A 17215-nucleotide genomic window follows, 5' to 3' on the forward strand; every position below is an offset into this window, starting at 1 on the left:
CAGCCTTGACCGTTATAGCTCACTCAGCTGCTTCCTCAGACAAGCTCTGCCCATCATGTGCTTCTTCCTTCAGCAGACATCCCATATTTCTGACAAGTCTATCTTGCAGAGATCTCTACAGCATCACTGGCTCCACTCTCAGAGCCCTCTCAGGAACTGCTAGTGGGGATAGTAACCCTTTCACACATCACCAGGCTTGTGTTTTCTCTTGAAATCCTGGGAGGAACTTGATGAGCATATAACTCTGGCACCTGCATGCTTACCAAACCAGTATGTGGACAATATCTAGGTCATCATAGGCATGATCTGTATCAGACCCTCTCAAACTCCAGCTGCAACATACCCTGAGTTCCAGGCCAATGAACCATGAGAGGCAATTCTCTGGGCAGCCCTGTGTGAGCAGGATCCCCCAGAGTTCCTTTATCAAAGCAAAGGCTAATACTCTGATATCTTTCAGCCTGTGTCTTGTAGGTTTGAAATTCTTGATGAGTTCTCAGGGCACTTTCCTCACTACTCCAGTGCAAAGCCCTGGACACATTTTGAATTGTGTCACTCTCTTTAGCAACTGCACACTCATTGGCTAGAGATTATACACACTCCCTGTCAAATTATAAGTTTCAACATTTTTCTCTCAGTTCTGGTAGTCAATCTCCTAAGAGCAGCCAAAAATATCTATGCCTGAAACTGTCTTTACCAGACAAGCTAGCACATCACTCTTAAGCTAGATCTTTTCCAACATATCAGGGAACATACACAATGTTGACATATTCTTTGCCAAAGTGTATAAAAATTACCTAGGACCCAGCTCCCACTATAATCCTCATTTCTACCTGAACTTCCATGAGATCAGTCACTCCTATCCATGTTCCTACCAGCATTCTAGGATGTTCAGCCTTTCCTAGAGCCGTCCATTATGCTTAGCTTACAGCTTTGAAGCCTCTTGAGGTCTACTTCCTCAAAGTTTTTCAGATTCTTGTCACAAATCAATTAAAAAGTCTTTTCAGTCACTATGTCAGATGTAGTCACTTCAATAGTTTGAGCTTCTGGGACCAATTTCCTGTGTTGGTTTTCCATCGCAGTGACAAATTAGTTTAAAAGGATGGAAGTTTACCTTGGGTCATTGCTTCAGAGGATTAGGTCCATGGCTGTTGGCTGAGTTGTTCTGGGGCATTGGAAAGGCAGAATGAGGCAAGGGGGACCAGGGGGGAAGACTGCTTACTTCAAGGAGGCCAGGAAGCAATGACAAGAAAGGGAGATGGTCCTAGCTATAGGAATGTATTATAGGAAGGGAACTATCAATCTCAAATATTTTACATTGGTATAGATTTTTGTATACTGATAGAGATTTAAGGTTATTTTTGTTATACTATATATATGTATTTCTACTCTTGTTTAAGGTATTGTACCCATACAGTTCATTTAAAAACACAATGTATAGTGTTAGTCCTTGGAAGTTATTACAAATTATTTAGAATAATTAACAAAGACATGTTAGTAGTTAACCATCTATACACTCAAACTTGTAGTCATGTTAGGTATATTTTCAAGGTCATGCGGAGCTATATTTTAGATAGATAGGTGATAGTCAAACACTTTAGAGATCTACAGAATATGACATTTAAGATATTTTAATAACAGAAGGCTTTTTACAACAGTGAGCCATTTCTGTTCCTGATAGTACCAATTATTCAAAAAAAAAAAAAAAAAAAAAAAAAAAGATAATGGGTATGAAAAACCTCCATATGGAATTGGCTTTCAATATGGCAAAGCTAGCCATCTGGGCAAGAAACTAACCTTGCCTCAACTGCTGACAGTATGCTGTTCCAAATTGGACAAGCAGGACACCAAAGAAAGTGACTGTTGAACTGCTGAACTTTGCAAGGACAAGGTAGGATTCGTTCTTCACAAAAAAGTTCATTAGGCTGTGAGCTGAGGATGGATGCCCCAACATTGCAGAGGAAACTTGACTAACTGTCCAGGCAGTGGATGTCTTTGTCATTTTTATAGTTTTAGAAGTCGCTTGCTTTGCATTTCCTGTTTACTCGGGCAATATCATACCCTTCTCAGGTCTCTGATGGAGTTGAAGATGCAAGAGTTATAGTTTTGCAGTTTTCCTTATTACCAAAAAAGAAACTTACATAAGAAGTGTAAAGTTTATAAGTTTGAGAGTTTTTATAAAATACAAGCATGTTACTTATCTAAAACTGTATTTTAGGCCTAATAAGGTATTTTTAGGATGGTTATATAAGTTACGATAAAAAAGTCGTTTAGTTATAAAATGTTGGACTCACCAAGATAGGTTAGATTCTACAGTACTTTCTCTGAATTTGCCAAATGAAATGGTTTGAGAAGAAAGGAAGAACAAAAGATGAAGGGAGAAGGAGATGCCAGCCACTCACCCACTCTGCCACCCAGCCACCCTTCCATCCACCCACCCTGCCACCCTGCCATGCAGCCAACCTTTCTCCCAGCCACCCAGCCACCCTGCCACCCAGCCACCCTGCCACCCAGCCACCCAGCCACCCTGCCACCCAGCCACCCTGCTACCCAGCCACCCTGCCACCCAGCCACCCAGCCACCCTGCCACCCAGCCACCCTGCCACTCTGCCATGCGTCACCCTGTCACCCTGCCACCCAGGCACCCTGACATCCTGCCACCCTGCTACCCTGCCATCCTGCCACCTTGCCACCCAGCCACCCAGCCACCCTGTCACCCTGCTACCCTGCCACCCTGCCACCCTGTCACTCTGCCACCCTGCCATCCTGCCACCCAGCCACCTGCCATCTTGCCACCCTGTCACCCTGCCACCCAGCCACCCGGCCACCCTGCCATCCTGCCACCCTGCCACCCAGCCACCCAGTCACTCAGCCAGCCACAGAGTAAGAAGAAAAGAAAGATGTATAGAAGAAAGAAAGATAAAAAGCCCAGAAGCAAAACGTAGAAGAAGGAAAGGATAATTTAAGTTAGAAAAGCTGACTATAAATAAGCTAAACTAGGCCAGGAATTTGTAACAAAGAATGAGCCTCTGTGTCTTTATTTGGGAGCTGGATGGAGGCCCCCTTAAAGAGAAAAAGCCTGGTACATTTTAGCATTCCAGTGCAAGGCCAGAACGTCCACAGAGGGACTGAGAATGCTGGGGACAAAAGGATAAGGCTCCTTTAAGAAGCTCAGTCACACAGCAGAGCACTAAACAGTTGGCAGGTAAAGTGGAAACATAAAGCTAAGTAAAAACACTGGCCACAGGGCAGGCACCAGCAGCCTGGAGCTGGGGGTGGGGGGAGATCAAAGGCAGTTCCAGGTTTAAAAATGCCAGTCTCCGAAAGGTCCCTGAGCTTGTCTCTCAGGGACCACAGCAGGGTAGAGCCAGACATCAGAACAGCCAAAACAAAACTGCTTAACAGTTTAACAGTTTGCTCATGCAGACAAGAAAGACTAGAGAAAAGCAGTAAAGCAGGTTCAGACAGGAAAAACAGAAAAACAAAAAACCCAAACCTCTAAACAGGTTACAGTGTGTAAAATGTACATAGGCTTAAGAAAGGAAACTGGGCATATACAGTTATAGCAAAAAGTTTAAAAACAATAAAGTCTTTAAAGAGAGAAGTAAAATAATAAAAAGGATAAGCTATATAGAGATGGAAATATGTTGTGTTATCTTGACTTTGAATTTTTTGAATGCTGATGAGCAAATGACAGCTGCTGAGAGATGTGGGATTGTGAAAGGGACTGCTGAATTAAACCACCTGATACACTTTAGGAATACCTTAACTTTAAAATGGAAGTTAAAAAAATGTATTGCTTTGGGGAAGAGGTTATTATTTTGTTTCCACTGGAAATGAAAGACTCTGGATTCTTTCCACATTAATACAGATCAGGGTTGACCAGGGAAGACCCCTTGAAAATCCTGGATACAGGCATAAGGGAATAAGCCTAGGAAAACTACAAGACAGGTGATATGTTTTTTACTTCCTCAAATATAAAACAAAAATCATCTTTGTCTGACTTGTATATAATGCGTGATCCATATTTGTGTTGATGCACATATGTTATTACCTTTAAAAGCTTGTGTGTCTTCAGAGCAAGGGAACCAGACACCAATGAAAATGTGTGGCTCAGATGATTCTACCTCTCAGAGTGGCTTTGCTGCAGCTTCATCAGAGCTCTGAATCTAGAACAGCTTCATGGCTGCTGACTGAGATGGTTCAGCCTCTCAGACTATTCTAGCAAAGACTGCAGATAAGCCCTGTGTTTTTCCATTGCACAGAGACTGGACAATAAATGCTATGGCTAGTTTTCCCAGGACTTGACAATTATTCCAACGTCATAGGTTCATTTAAAAGGTGCCTTCAGTCACAGGCAACAGGAAGCAGTCTAGAGAATGAAATGCCCACATTTCCAAGAGGTGGGGTAGGTGGTTTTTGATAATTTGGTATGTTATTATGTTTGTCATCATTTAGTGGGAATATAGGATAAAAAAACAACTATAAATCTCAAATATTTTGCATTGGTATGGACTCTAGTAAATTAATATAAATTTAAAGTTATTTTTGTTATACTGTATGTATATGTCTTTCTTTTTTTTTTGGAGCATAGTAAGCTCTTGGCTTCATTTACTTTTTACTATTTCATTAATGTCACAAGAGAAACTGGATGGTCAGTAATGAGAGTCAGAGAAGAGACATATAGAAATCCTTCTGGCTCCTTCTTCCCTAGGTAGAAGAGATCTTGAGTTCTTCCAGAGTTTTGCTCAGGTCAGTGGTTTCTGATGTGAGTGGACTCTCTAGGTAGGTCGTTCCTGCACAGGGCTTTCCTGTAATTGGGTCGATAACTCGGCCCACTTTGAAAATGATCTCTGCCAGTTCGTGTTTCACATGCTTTGATCGAGCTGTGGGCAGAGCTCTGAGGAGCACGATGTCCCCAACGCAGCATTGCTGAAGGGCATCGTGGGCAAAGTAGGTCTTCTGCTTGTTGAAGTACTTTAGCAAGTAGGGATCCAAAACAAGCCTGGTCGCTCTTACTTTAGCAGTTTTTACCATGGCTGTACCAATTACCTTCCCCACGACCCATTTGGCATGGACAGGTGAGCAGACTATTGACATTATGTGTTTCTGAGCACCTCTGGATTCTACCACAGGGATAAAGGCCGCTGTATGTATATTTCCACTTTTATTTGGGGTGTTGTGTTTTTGCAGCTCATTTCAAAATGTAATATATTATGAGCAATTTCCCACCAGCCTGGACCCAGAGCCATGTCAGCCCCAAAAAACATGCAGAGACACTGCATTAATTATAAAACTATAGGCCTGTTACTAGTGTTTCTTATTGGCTAGCTCTGTTTTAAATATTAACCAATTTCTATCAATCTAAGTATTTCCATCTCAGAACTTATCTTACCTGAGATAGGATCTGTCCCTCTTACTCCTCTTGGTCCTACATTTCGACTCCTCTCTACTACATCTCCCAAAATCCTCCTTTTCTCCTAGTCCTGCCTGTCTTGCCTTCTTATTTGCCAACAGTGCTTTAGAGAAACATTTACAGAATGACATCTCCCATCAGTAATGTATAATTAATAAATGTGGGTTAATAATTAGTCATCTAATACAATCAAACTTATAGTCATATTAGGTATGTTTTCAAGGTTAAACAGATATATTTAGATAGATAGATGGTATTCAAACACTTCAAAGAGCTAGTGAATATGGCATTTAAGATGTGTAATAACTTGAGGCTTTTCATGATAGTGAGACATGTCTGCTCCTGGCATCACCAATCTAATTCATAAAAGGATGATGGGCAAACTCCATATGGTGTTTGCTTTCATTATGACAAAGTTAGCCACTGGGCAAAGAAACTGCTCTTGCCTTCACTGCTAATAGTATGCTATACAAACTGGACAAGCAGGACAAAAAGGAAAAAGATTTGCACTTTGCCAAGGTAAGGAGAGATAGTCCTTCAAAATTCCTGCTTCACAGAAAAGTTTGACAGATATTTTAGGCCTGTAGGCTGAATATGGATGCCTCAATGTTGCAGCCAGATGTCTGTCATTTCTATAGGCTTGGAAGTGAATTAAAACCATTTCTTTTTATTTAGATGATAAGGGGAAATATTGTCGAATATTATTTTAACTTGGAAAAGATGTGTTACTTTTGTTTATGCTGCATTTATTTAATGATGTAAAGGTGTGTATTTAATTGCGTAATGATGTATTGCATCTGTTTCACCTTGCCTGCCTAAAACATCTGATTAGTCTAATAAAACACTAAATGACCAATAGCTAGGCAGGAGAGGGATAGGCAGGGCTGCCAGGCAGAAATAATAAACAGGAGGAGTAATATAGAAAGGGGAGAGAAGAGGGTGTGAAAGAAGAAGGAGCAGAGAACTAAAGAGATGCTCAGGGCAAGAAGCCAGGCAGCCATCAGAAAGTAAGGAAAGGTAAAAAGCCCCAAAGCAAAACACAGACCAAGAGCATTCAAATTAATAACAAGTCTCCATGTCATGATTTGGGAACTGGTTAGTGGCCAAAAAGAAAGTGCCTGGTACAACAAGTTATGATAAAAATTAGTTTAGGTACAAAACTTTGGACTCACTAAGATAGGACAGGATAATATAATAATGTCATCATATTTGCCAAATGCAAATGGACTGGGTATTGTGAATGTAATTCTTACCTGATAATTGTTCTTATTGTATATAGTTTTACTATGTTAGAGTTATTTTTTTTCTTTTTAATTAGACAAAAAGAGGGTAATGTTGCAGAATATTTGTGTACACTGTAAAGATGTGTCTCTGTCTAAGGCACCTTCTGATTGGTTTAATAAAGAGCTGAATGGCCAAAAGCTAGGCAGAAGAGAATGGGCTAGATTTCAGGGAGAAATAAAAAGAGGACGAGGAATCGGCGTGCAGATTTTTGCCAGCAGAACTTGGAGCAAGTCAGATGAGATGTACTGAAAAAAGATAAAGCCACATGGCAGAATGCAGGTTAATAGGAACAGATCAATTTAAGTTATAAGAGCTAGTTGGGAAAAAGCCTAAGCTAAGACCAATCTTTCATAATTAATATGAAGTCTCTATGTCATTATTTGTGAGCTGGCAGCCCAAATAAAAATCTTACTACACCCAGCATTCTCTTTTAGGCCCCCATCTTGAAATTTCCTCCTACTAGAGCTTTTTACTAAGACACAAATCTTAAAAGTTCCCTTATCTTCCAATAGCACTACTGGATGGAAGGAGACTTTTAACACATGAGGTTTCTACTTACCTGTTTGTTAGCTACTCTTTCAATCGAACTTATGCTTTCAATAGGTTAATAATATTCACTATAGCTAAGCTATGGAAAGTTCCTTTGCCTTGGGCTAGACAGAGTATTCACTTCTCAAATCACAATTCTACCAGATACTGGCACTTAAACTTTTTTCCCCCTTTTTTAATTTAAATTTGAAACAAGGTTGTTTTACATGTCAATCCCAGTTTCTTCTCCTTCCCATCCTTCCCTGTAACCCCCACCAAACTCCTGCCTATTCCCTTTCTGCTCCCCAGGAAGTGTGAGGCCTTCCATGGGAAGTCTTCAAAGTCTGTCATATCATTTGGGGCAGGGCCTAGGCCCTCCCCCATGTGTCTAGGCTGAGAAAGTGTCCCTCTATATGGGATGGGCTCCCAAAGTCCATTCGTATACTAGGGATAAATGCTAATCCACTACTAGAGGCCCCATAGGCTGCCCAGTCTTCCCAATTAACCCACATTCAGGGGGTCTGAGTCAGTCTTATGCTGGTTTCCCAACTATCAGACTGGGGTGCATGAGCTCCACCTTGTTCAGGTCAGCTGATTCTCCAGCCTGGTTTTGACCCCTTTGCTCATCACTCCTCCCTCTCTGTAACTGGATTCCAGGAATTCAGCTCAGTGTTTAGCTGTGGGTATCTGCTTCTGCTTTCATCAACTACTAGATGAAGGCTCTAGAATGGCATATAAGTTGGTCATCAATCTCATTATCAGGGAAGGGCACTAAAGGTAGCCTCTCCACTATTGCTTAGAGTGTAGTTGGGTCCATCCTTGTAGATCTCTAGTGCCGGATTTCTCCTTAAATCTATAATGGCTCCCTCTATTATGGTATCTATTTTTTTTTATTCTCCTCTATTCTTTCCTTGTCTCAATCTTCCTGTTCCTTCATGCCTTCCTCTGCCATCCTATTCTCCCCTTCTCTTTCTCCTAATTCTCTCTCCCCTCCTTCCATACTGTCAATTTGCTCAGGAGATCTTGTCCTTTTCCCCTTCTCTGGGGGACCATGTAGGTCTCCCTTAGGGTACTCCATGTTTCCAAGCTTTTCTGGTAGTATGAATTGTAGGCTGGTAACCCTTTGCTATATGTCTAAAATCCATATATGAATGAGTACATACCATGTTTGTCTTTTTGTGACTGGTTTACCTCACTCAGGATGGTTTTTTTTCTAGTTCCATCCATTTTCCTGAGAATTTCAGGATTCCATTGTGTTTTTTCCACTGAGTAGTACTCTTTGTGTAAATGTACTACATTTTCTCCATCCATTCTTCAGTTGAGAGGCATCTAGGTTGCTTACAGTTTCTGGCTATTACAATTATGCTGCTATGAACATAGTTAACAGACATCCTTGTTGTATGACTGTGAATCTTTAGCCACAAACAACATAAAAATAGCTTGGGGTAATGCTTACCAAACAAGTGAAAGACCTATATAATAAGAATGTTGAGTCTTTAAAGAAAGAAATCAAAGAAGATACCAGAAAATGGAAAGTTCTCCCATGCTCTTGGATAGGTAGGATAAATATAGTATAAATGGCAATCTTGCCAAAAGCAATCCACAGATTCAATGCAATCCCCATCAAAATCCCAGCACAGTTCCTCACAGACCTTGAAAGAACAATCCTCAACTTTATATGGAAAAACAAAAGACCCAGGATAGCCAAAACAACCTGTACAATAAACTTGCAGGCACCATCTTTGGCTTCAAACTCTATTATAATGCTGTAGTCCTGAAAACAGCTTGGTATTGACACAAAAATTGACAGGTAGACCAATGGAATCGAATTGAAAACTGATGTTAGCCCAAACACCTGATTTTTTGACAAAGAAGCTAAATTTATACAATGGGAAAAAGAAAGCATCTTCAAAAAATGGAGCTGGCATAACTGGATACTGGTGTGTAGAAGACTGCAGATAGATCCAAATCTAACACCATGCACAAAACTTAAGTCAAAATGGATCAAAGACCTCAACACAAACCCAGCCACACTGAACCTCTTAGAAGAGAAAGTGGGAGGTACCCTTGAATGAATTGGTACAGGAGACAGCTTCCTGAACATAACACCAGTAGCACAGACACTGAGATCAACAATTAATAAATGGGACCTTCTGAAATTGAGAAGCTTCTGTAAGGCAAAGGACACAGTCAACAAGACAAAATGGTAGCCCACAAAATGGGAAAAGATATTCACCAACCCCACATCTGACAGAGGGCAGATTTCCAAAACATACAAAGAACTCAAGAAGCTAGCTATCAAAACAGCAAATAATCAAATTAAAAAGTGGGGTACAGAACTAAATAGAGAATTCTCAATGGAGGAGTCTAAAATGGCTGAAAGACACTTAAGAAAGTGCTCAACATCCTTAGCCATCAGGGATATGCAAATCAAAACAACTCTGAGATATCTTCTTACTCCTGTCGGAATGGCTAAAATAAAAAACACCAAAGACAGTTTATGCTGGAGAGGATGTGGAGAAAGGGGAACACTCCTCCACTGCTGGTGGGAGTGCAAACTCGTATAGCTACTTTGGAAATCAGTATGGTGGTTCCTCGGGAAAATGGGAATTAGTCTACTCAAGATCCAGTAATTCCACTCTTAGGCATATACCCAAAAGAGGCACTTAACCTTTTTTTGGGATGGTTTTTGTTTGTATGCTAATTTAGAACCACAGAATCTATTTTACTGTTGAAAACCATAGGGTTCCACCTTCCCAACTCACATGTGTATCAGGTAATTTGTAACTACCATGCCTATAGCCATGTGGTAGCTGTGAGAAGCAGAGGCTGTACATGTAAATAAAAGCAAGCACACAATTTGGATGCATTGATAATCCAGCAGCAATAACTACTCACTAATGGAAAACCATATCCTTCTGATCAAGAGAAGGAAATTTCTGTCGTGCTAGAGACCTAATGGGGGCTCATCATTCACCAGGCCAAGGGTGTTGTCATTTCCAGGGTCCCACAGCCACTCACCTGGCCATCAGCATTCAGGCAAAATGCCCAGTCATCCCAGGTGTTAGCGTTTCTGGGGTTGGCTGTACATGCATCATCAACAGTCAGACAAAATGCCTAGTCATCCCAGGGCCTTATGCTCATGCACAACATGGCCATGTAATCCATGAGTGGTGTGGCTGTGTAAACCCAATAGGCATGGGCTATGTGACATTTAAAAGTAGACATGCCTGACCCACTTTCTCCCTCCCTCCCTCCCTCCCTCCATCCCTCCCTCTCTCTCTCTCTCTCTCTCTCTCTCTCTCTCTCTCTCTCTCTCTTTCTCTCTCTCCATCTCCCTCTCTCTCTCACCATGTTTATGTCCTGCCTGGTCCTATAGCTGTTTAGTCCCATGTAAACACACAGAGACTTAAATTTATTATAAACTATTTGGCTGATGGCTCAGGCTTCTTATTGTGTAGCCTCTTTCTTAATTATGAACACATAACTATTAAATCTATGTATTTCCACATAGCATTATCTTATCAGAGAATGTCCCTACTCCAAGGTCCTACCCTTTTGGTAGCTGTATGCCATCTCTCTCTGGTGAATGCTCCCTGCTTTTTCTTTTCCCAGAGTTCTTCTAGTCTGGTTGCCCTGACTATACTTTCTGCCAAGCTACTGGACAATCAGCATTTATTCATCAACCAATAAGACAAATATATATTCACAGCACACAGAAGGGCACCCCCCACCACAGGTCGGTGCACACCCATTCTCCCTACTCTTTACTGATAAAGTTTTGTTGTATATCTTGTGGTCTGTTCTCACACACAGTAAATAACAAAGGGACCACCCCTCAGAAAGGCAGCTCACTTTAAACCATGCTAAAGAGCTGGGTGGAATAATTACTCCTTTAGCAGGATACTGTAATTTTCCTTCCCCTGGTGGAATAATAACTTGCCAAGTGCAGCTATGCAGCTTTGTAAGTCTATAAACTTTTCTGAATTAGTCAGAAAAAAAAAAAACGCAATGTTTCCTTTCCTTCTATCTCTCTTCTAAGCATGCTTTTCCGAATACTTTGGCCATCCCTAAGTCTTCCAGCCTCCCTCTTTCTCACCTTCCCCATCCCCGCCGTCCAACTGCTTGCTGTCCAACCAGGCAGCTGACATCCAGGCCAGACTAACTCAAACAGTGTGATCTGTTTGCTTTTCTTTTCTCAATTTCCCCTGCAGGGCAGCTGCGGAGACTTACAGTTTACCTGCCCTGGGTTTTTCCTGAAAAATGCTAATAACATTTTCCTCAAGTTTCTGTTTGAGTCCAACCTTAAAGTCTTTTAATAATGAAAGTAAGAATCCCAAGAGGGGACATTGATATTTTCCATGACATCTGATGACCACAAAGAGATTCCCTAAATGTTTTGGTAGCATTAAGGCCTCGGGTCTGGTGGTTCTTCACTTCCTGTCACTGAGCACATCCTTTTCCTGCATTAAAAATTCTGATAAGATAAAAAGCCTTATGTTCAACCTGTGGTTTGTTAAAGGGGTATGTAGTGTAGTTTTATTGCAGACCGTTTGCATATACAAAGTCCTGGCTCAATTCCCATCAGGAGGGGGCTTTCCTTCCCTCACTATAATTATTATTAATACTTTTGAATCCACATGAACCAGAATGACAGACCCAGCTTTGGCAAAACAGGATTATTCTGAGAAATTAGACATGGGGAACAGAGGAAATCAGAAAACCCTGAAAACAGGATTTAAGTTACATTTTCCATAACACAATTGACACACGCAAAAGAAGCTGCCTGCATGTGTCACCCTCTCCAGAACAGAAAGAGAAGGGTGTCCAATCTGTTTATTTGCTTGTTATTTGTTTTGAGAGGGATTGGAGTGCAGCTGATCTTGAACACCTGGTCTCAGGCGATCCTCCTGTCTCTGCCTATAGAGGTGCAGGACAGCAGCTCCAGGCACTGTGATTGATGCTTCACAGATTTTTGACAATGGAGATGATACAACCTGAAACTGAATAACTTTATCTCCCCTTCTTTGGTCTCTCCCTGGTTCTATTCTTTTCAGGTAAAGATGAGATGTAAGCCTGTAATTGGCTCACCCTTTGAGAATTACACATTCTTTGGTTATCTCCCTTTTACACTCAAGCTCTACATGCTAACAGGCTTCTGTTTGCTTTCCTTTTGCCTGTTGTTTGTCACAGAAGTCTGCCATATCTAAGAACCAAAAAGATACGGAAAAATCATTTTCTTCTCTCTAGTATACATTCAAGACTTTGAATACTGTTTGTCCTTTAAAAAATAAAAGTAAAGGACTCAGAAGTGCTTGCCTATGCTTTTTCTGATCCAATGCTAAAGGCTTTGGATTAGAGGAAAACAAGCATGTCTTATAGTTATAAATAATAGGTTTAATAAGCACCTATTCTATTATAGATACCTTGCTAAGCTCTGAGAACAAAGATAATAGACAGAGTAGTTATGCAAGGCATGATGGGTTTTGACTCTGGGGCTTTTAAATGATCTAATAACTCTAGCCACTGACAGTGGTGTTGATCCATAACCCATAACCACTTTTCATATAAACATTTCACAGTTCTACGTGATAATTTAAAAGGAGCCAGGAGGTACTTTGTGATTTCTCATACATAGAAGTCCAGTAAATATAAACTTGACTGGAATAAAATGATCTGAAAGTTACTTGAGTGTTTAGCCTGCATTACTAACTCACATAAAGATAAACTTAATACAAAGGAGTTAAGGAGAAATACCTGGGGTTCCGAAAACAAGATGTCCCATTTTCTCCAGCCAGAGAGCAGTGCTTATTATGCAGGCTCAGGAAATCCTCAGTCACTCATTCTTTTGTATATTGTTCTTCTGATAAACATCACATTTTCCTTCTGCCTGGAAGAATGGCCAGGAAAATGGCCTCCTGATTGAGAAAAAAGTCAACTTAATTATCTTTTCTTCCTTCTAGGTTCTTGCCTCTGAGAAGGACCCTCTGGTGTAACTGCTTTAACTGGACTCAGGACTGTAGTTGTTGAGTAGTTAACAGAACTGAAGTTCTATAAAGCAGGTGGATCCTCTCTATTTCCATCAGTGATTTCAGTGTCAGACCTAGCACAAGGGAAGAAAATGGTAGAACTATCCCTTCCCTGAGCACTGGGGTAGAGCTGATAAATTTTACAAAGAGACTTTGTGGGAGAGACTTAGTCCAAGAAAATAAAACCAAGGGTTTGTGCTCTCTCATTGCTTACTATCTGGTTAGGGATACAAAAGACTCATTCAGTATATACACATTTGTTTTTTGCAACAGTCAAAGTTCTACAGACTAAAATGCCTAAGAGTGAATGTAGGATCTCACCCAAATGAAAGTTTCTGCAGCTAAAACTACTCTGAACATATGGATATACTGATCTGTCAAAATATGACTATGAAGAAATCCATTTAATTTGAAGGCAACTTTTAAGATCAAAACTTAGAAAAATGGCAGCTTTCCTTTCTATAAGTAAAGTTATCTACTTTTAGGGAGTCTTCCTCCATCTAAGTAATTGGCCTCTGTCGGTTTTCTGCCCAGAATCACATAGGCATAGCTTTCTTCCCTCTAAGGTGAAGAGGAAATAAAATATCTCTCTCTATATATGCACATTCACATGTATGTTTATTTATATGCATGAATATATACATGAAGTTCAGTAAAAGTTGCTATTTAAAAATCTTATCAGACTGGGAACATTAAAGCTTGATAAGGTTTGTAAAATTTATAGGGGCCGCTGCTTCAAGGCCCGATGTGAGTTATGAAATCTAATTTTGTTTTCATAGCTCTGTGATAAAATTTTGTCAATGTTATAAAAAGGGTCTTTGCTAAGACTGACCGGAAACCTGAACTATCTGGCCAGGCAATAAAAACACATTCCTTAACTGCAAAGTGTCAGACAAGCAAGGTTTGACTGAAATTGATCGATAAGTCTTCCTTTTATAGTTGAGTGCATTCACTTTACCTCATACAATAATAGGTCTTTTTTTAAAAATGGTTTTTCCAATAATATCAGACTATGGTGTTAGTGAGAAACAAGAAAGACATAAAAACATAAAAAAAGAAAGACAGGCCACCAGGATGCTTAATTGTAGGGTACTTTGCTCCAGCAAAGTGCTTTGGAGGGAAACATGGAAGTTTTGTTACTATTGTGGGTTGAATTGTGTCCCCTGGCTGAGGGCCTGACCTTCTGAAAGTCACCTGACTTGGTCAAGGGACCCCCCCCCCCAATCACCAGCATAAACAGGGTCCTCACCAAAGTGGGAAAATTCAGACCCTGGCATTTAAAATAGAGATGAGAGAGATTAGGGTGATACTTTAAGAGATAAGGAACTGCAAAGATTGTTAGTTGTTTTCGTTTATTTCAGTGATATAGATTGGTTATCTGGCATATGGCAGATTGGAAGCTGGCCTATGTGTATTCAGTGACAGTAGAAGTCACCAGGTGAAGGAGGGCCTCCATTCCAGGTCACAGATGTCTTTGTCCTGTTATGTCCTCACAGAGTGCCTTGGGGAAGACCACTCCCTGAAACCCTTTTTATAAGGGCATGAATCCCATTCAGAAGAGATCTTTCCCAGGAGTATAACCTGCAAAGATCCCACCAGCTAACAGGATCACGTTGGTGATCTGGGGAGAAGTCACAGACTTTCAGACCTTAAGATGAGAGCACCGGGAAGCCGGGGAGAGACAGGGAACAGGTTCTTAGTCCTCAGAGGCAATCAGCCTTGTCCATACTTTTCCTTGGAATTCTGGTTTGCAGAATTGTGAGACAATTGTAAGATATTTCGGAGACAATACGTTGCCAAGGTGGCTTAACCTATACGGTAGCAACTGCTGTGACCTGAGCATGTCATGCAAAATTCATGTACTGGAAACTTAATCTCCAGTAGCATTAGGAAGTTTGAGGAAGAAGTAGGTCACGGGGCCTCTACTCTCATAACTAGGTGAGGGCAGCTACAAGAACTGGTTGGAGTAGAAAGTTTGTGTTCCCTTACTCCCCAGGCTTGTGCCATGTGAAGTGCCACTTCTAGTTCTTGGCTAGCAAAGAGTCAAGCCATGATTTCTCTTTGTGGTTCTCTGCACATTTAGGCTGGGATTCCAAGTGTAAAAGCAACCCTAGACACAGATCTGCAGAAAGGCTTTACAGAAAGAGGAGAGAGAGAGAGACAGAGAGAGACTTAAGAACCACTTGGAACTATTGCTGCCTCAGCTTTCACTTTTCCCTTGCATCTCACCACTGTATCAGAACCAGACTTTTAAAGTCAGATCTAATTGAGAGAGGAGGCAACAGCATCGCGGACAGCCCCTCAGTCAGTGAGTATCAAATGGACAGCCCCTCAGTCAGTGAGTATCAAATGGGATGGCCTCTTGAACCCCAGGCCAATGTTTGTTTCAGGCTATGAAGTGTCCCAGACAGCAACAAACGCCAGCTCAGAAATGGGAGACCCACAATAGATCCAAGAACATGTGAGCTCTTCCCAGAATTAACCTTGACCATTGAAGAAATGTGTGTGTTGGCACAATCAACTCCTTTCTAAATCTGTGATTTGTAGAGCAAAACAGGTGAGGATGGGTTTAGAAAAATGACACTGTGGCTGCAATTTATTGAGGGGATGGGGACACTGGTTCCTCCTCATGTGCACACCTTAGAAGGGTGTCTTCTGAAGAGGTGCATGGCACTTTCAGAGCAACCAAGTACTTCAGGGAAAGATATTCTTCTTTGGAAATCTCCCCAGTTGGCTGAGTCCCATTTACATGCTGTTTCTAGCAGCAGAATCCAGTCTGGGTCACTCAGCACTATTGAGTAAATAGTCTGAAAATGATTACAATTTCAGACAAACGTTTAACTGTTCTCAGATTATCTATGACACCACAGGCCAAAGTCACAGCAGTCTAACCCGGGAGCGAGTTTATGTTACCTAGTGATTTATGGAATGAGAATTCTGGGTGCTCTGTGGGACTAATTTAATATGAAACATTCAGATGTCTGTCTTATATCGCCATTTATCTTCCCTTAGCCTGCCTGCACCAGGGGGCATGTGGTTCAGAGAGCAGGTTCTCCCGTCTCAGCCACAAATCATCTGGCTTGTGAAAGGGGTGACATGCCTTCCCTCCAAAGCCAGGCTGCTTGGGAAGAGAATCTACATGGGTCCTGATGGGAGCAGTGTATTTTCCACTCTATTAAGCCTGTATTGGGAATGTTTTGAATGTCATAGCTGGTAAAGAAGGGATCATAAGCAATGTTGGTTTGATTTGCCTTCAAGGAAATGTAGTCAGTCTACAGTGTCTAATCAACAAGAGTTGACTTGTTTTATATGGCAATGTGATCTTCTAAGATCAATGTGATAATGCATGTGAGGAGAAAAAAGTTACATGGAAAGCTAAATTTTTATTCAGCATATTATCCATGTTAAAAATCAGACATTTCAGTGCCTGGTAAAACAATGAAGTGAAAAACTTTTTAGCCAAAAAGTTACCATAAATCTCACATTCATTCAATGCATGCTGATGCTACATTACAATGAATATTCACAGCCAGATGGTGGTGGCAACCACCTTTAAACCCGGCACTCAGGAGGCAAAAGCAGGAGGATCTCTGTGAGTTTGAGTCCAGCTTGATCTACAAACAGAGTTCCAGGACAGCCAGGGCTGTTTGTTACACAGTGAAACCCTGTCTTGAAAACAAAACAAAAAGAATATTTGGGCCCTTGGAACACAAATTTGAATAAGCTTGACCTTACTGTAAAGAGGTTTGCAGATCAGGGGAAGAAAGCTTATGCCTACTGTGGTAAAGGTAGTCCCCATCCCTGTCCTGCCAGAGGAATGGTCAAGTAAGTGGCCTGAGACAGCTGAGAATGTGAACAAACAGGTATGGGGTAAGAGAGAATGTGCTTTGTGAGGAAGGTTAGGATGTGGGGAACAAAGAACTCTGTAAGCAAAGAACCAAAGTCAAGACTGATGGTCTAA

At 41.1% G+C, this 17215-nt stretch overlaps 1 protein-coding gene across 1 annotated transcript; it reads right to left on the minus strand.

Moving 5' to 3' along the window:
- Positions 1-4598: 4598 nt before the first annotated feature.
- LOC127221951 (28S ribosomal protein S17, mitochondrial-like) lies at positions 4599-5137 on the minus strand. Its single transcript, XM_051183888.1, has one exon. The coding sequence runs from the start codon at positions 5095-5097 to the stop codon at positions 4708-4710; it is 390 nt and encodes a 129-aa protein (XP_051039845.1). The 5' UTR covers positions 5098-5137; the 3' UTR covers positions 4599-4707.
- Positions 5138-17215: the final 12078 nt, after the last annotated feature.

This window comes from Phodopus roborovskii, unplaced genomic scaffold (genome assembly GCF_943737965.1).
Source record: "Phodopus roborovskii unplaced genomic scaffold, PHOROB, whole genome shotgun sequence".
NCBI lineage: Eukaryota > Metazoa > Chordata > Mammalia > Rodentia > Cricetidae > Phodopus > Phodopus roborovskii.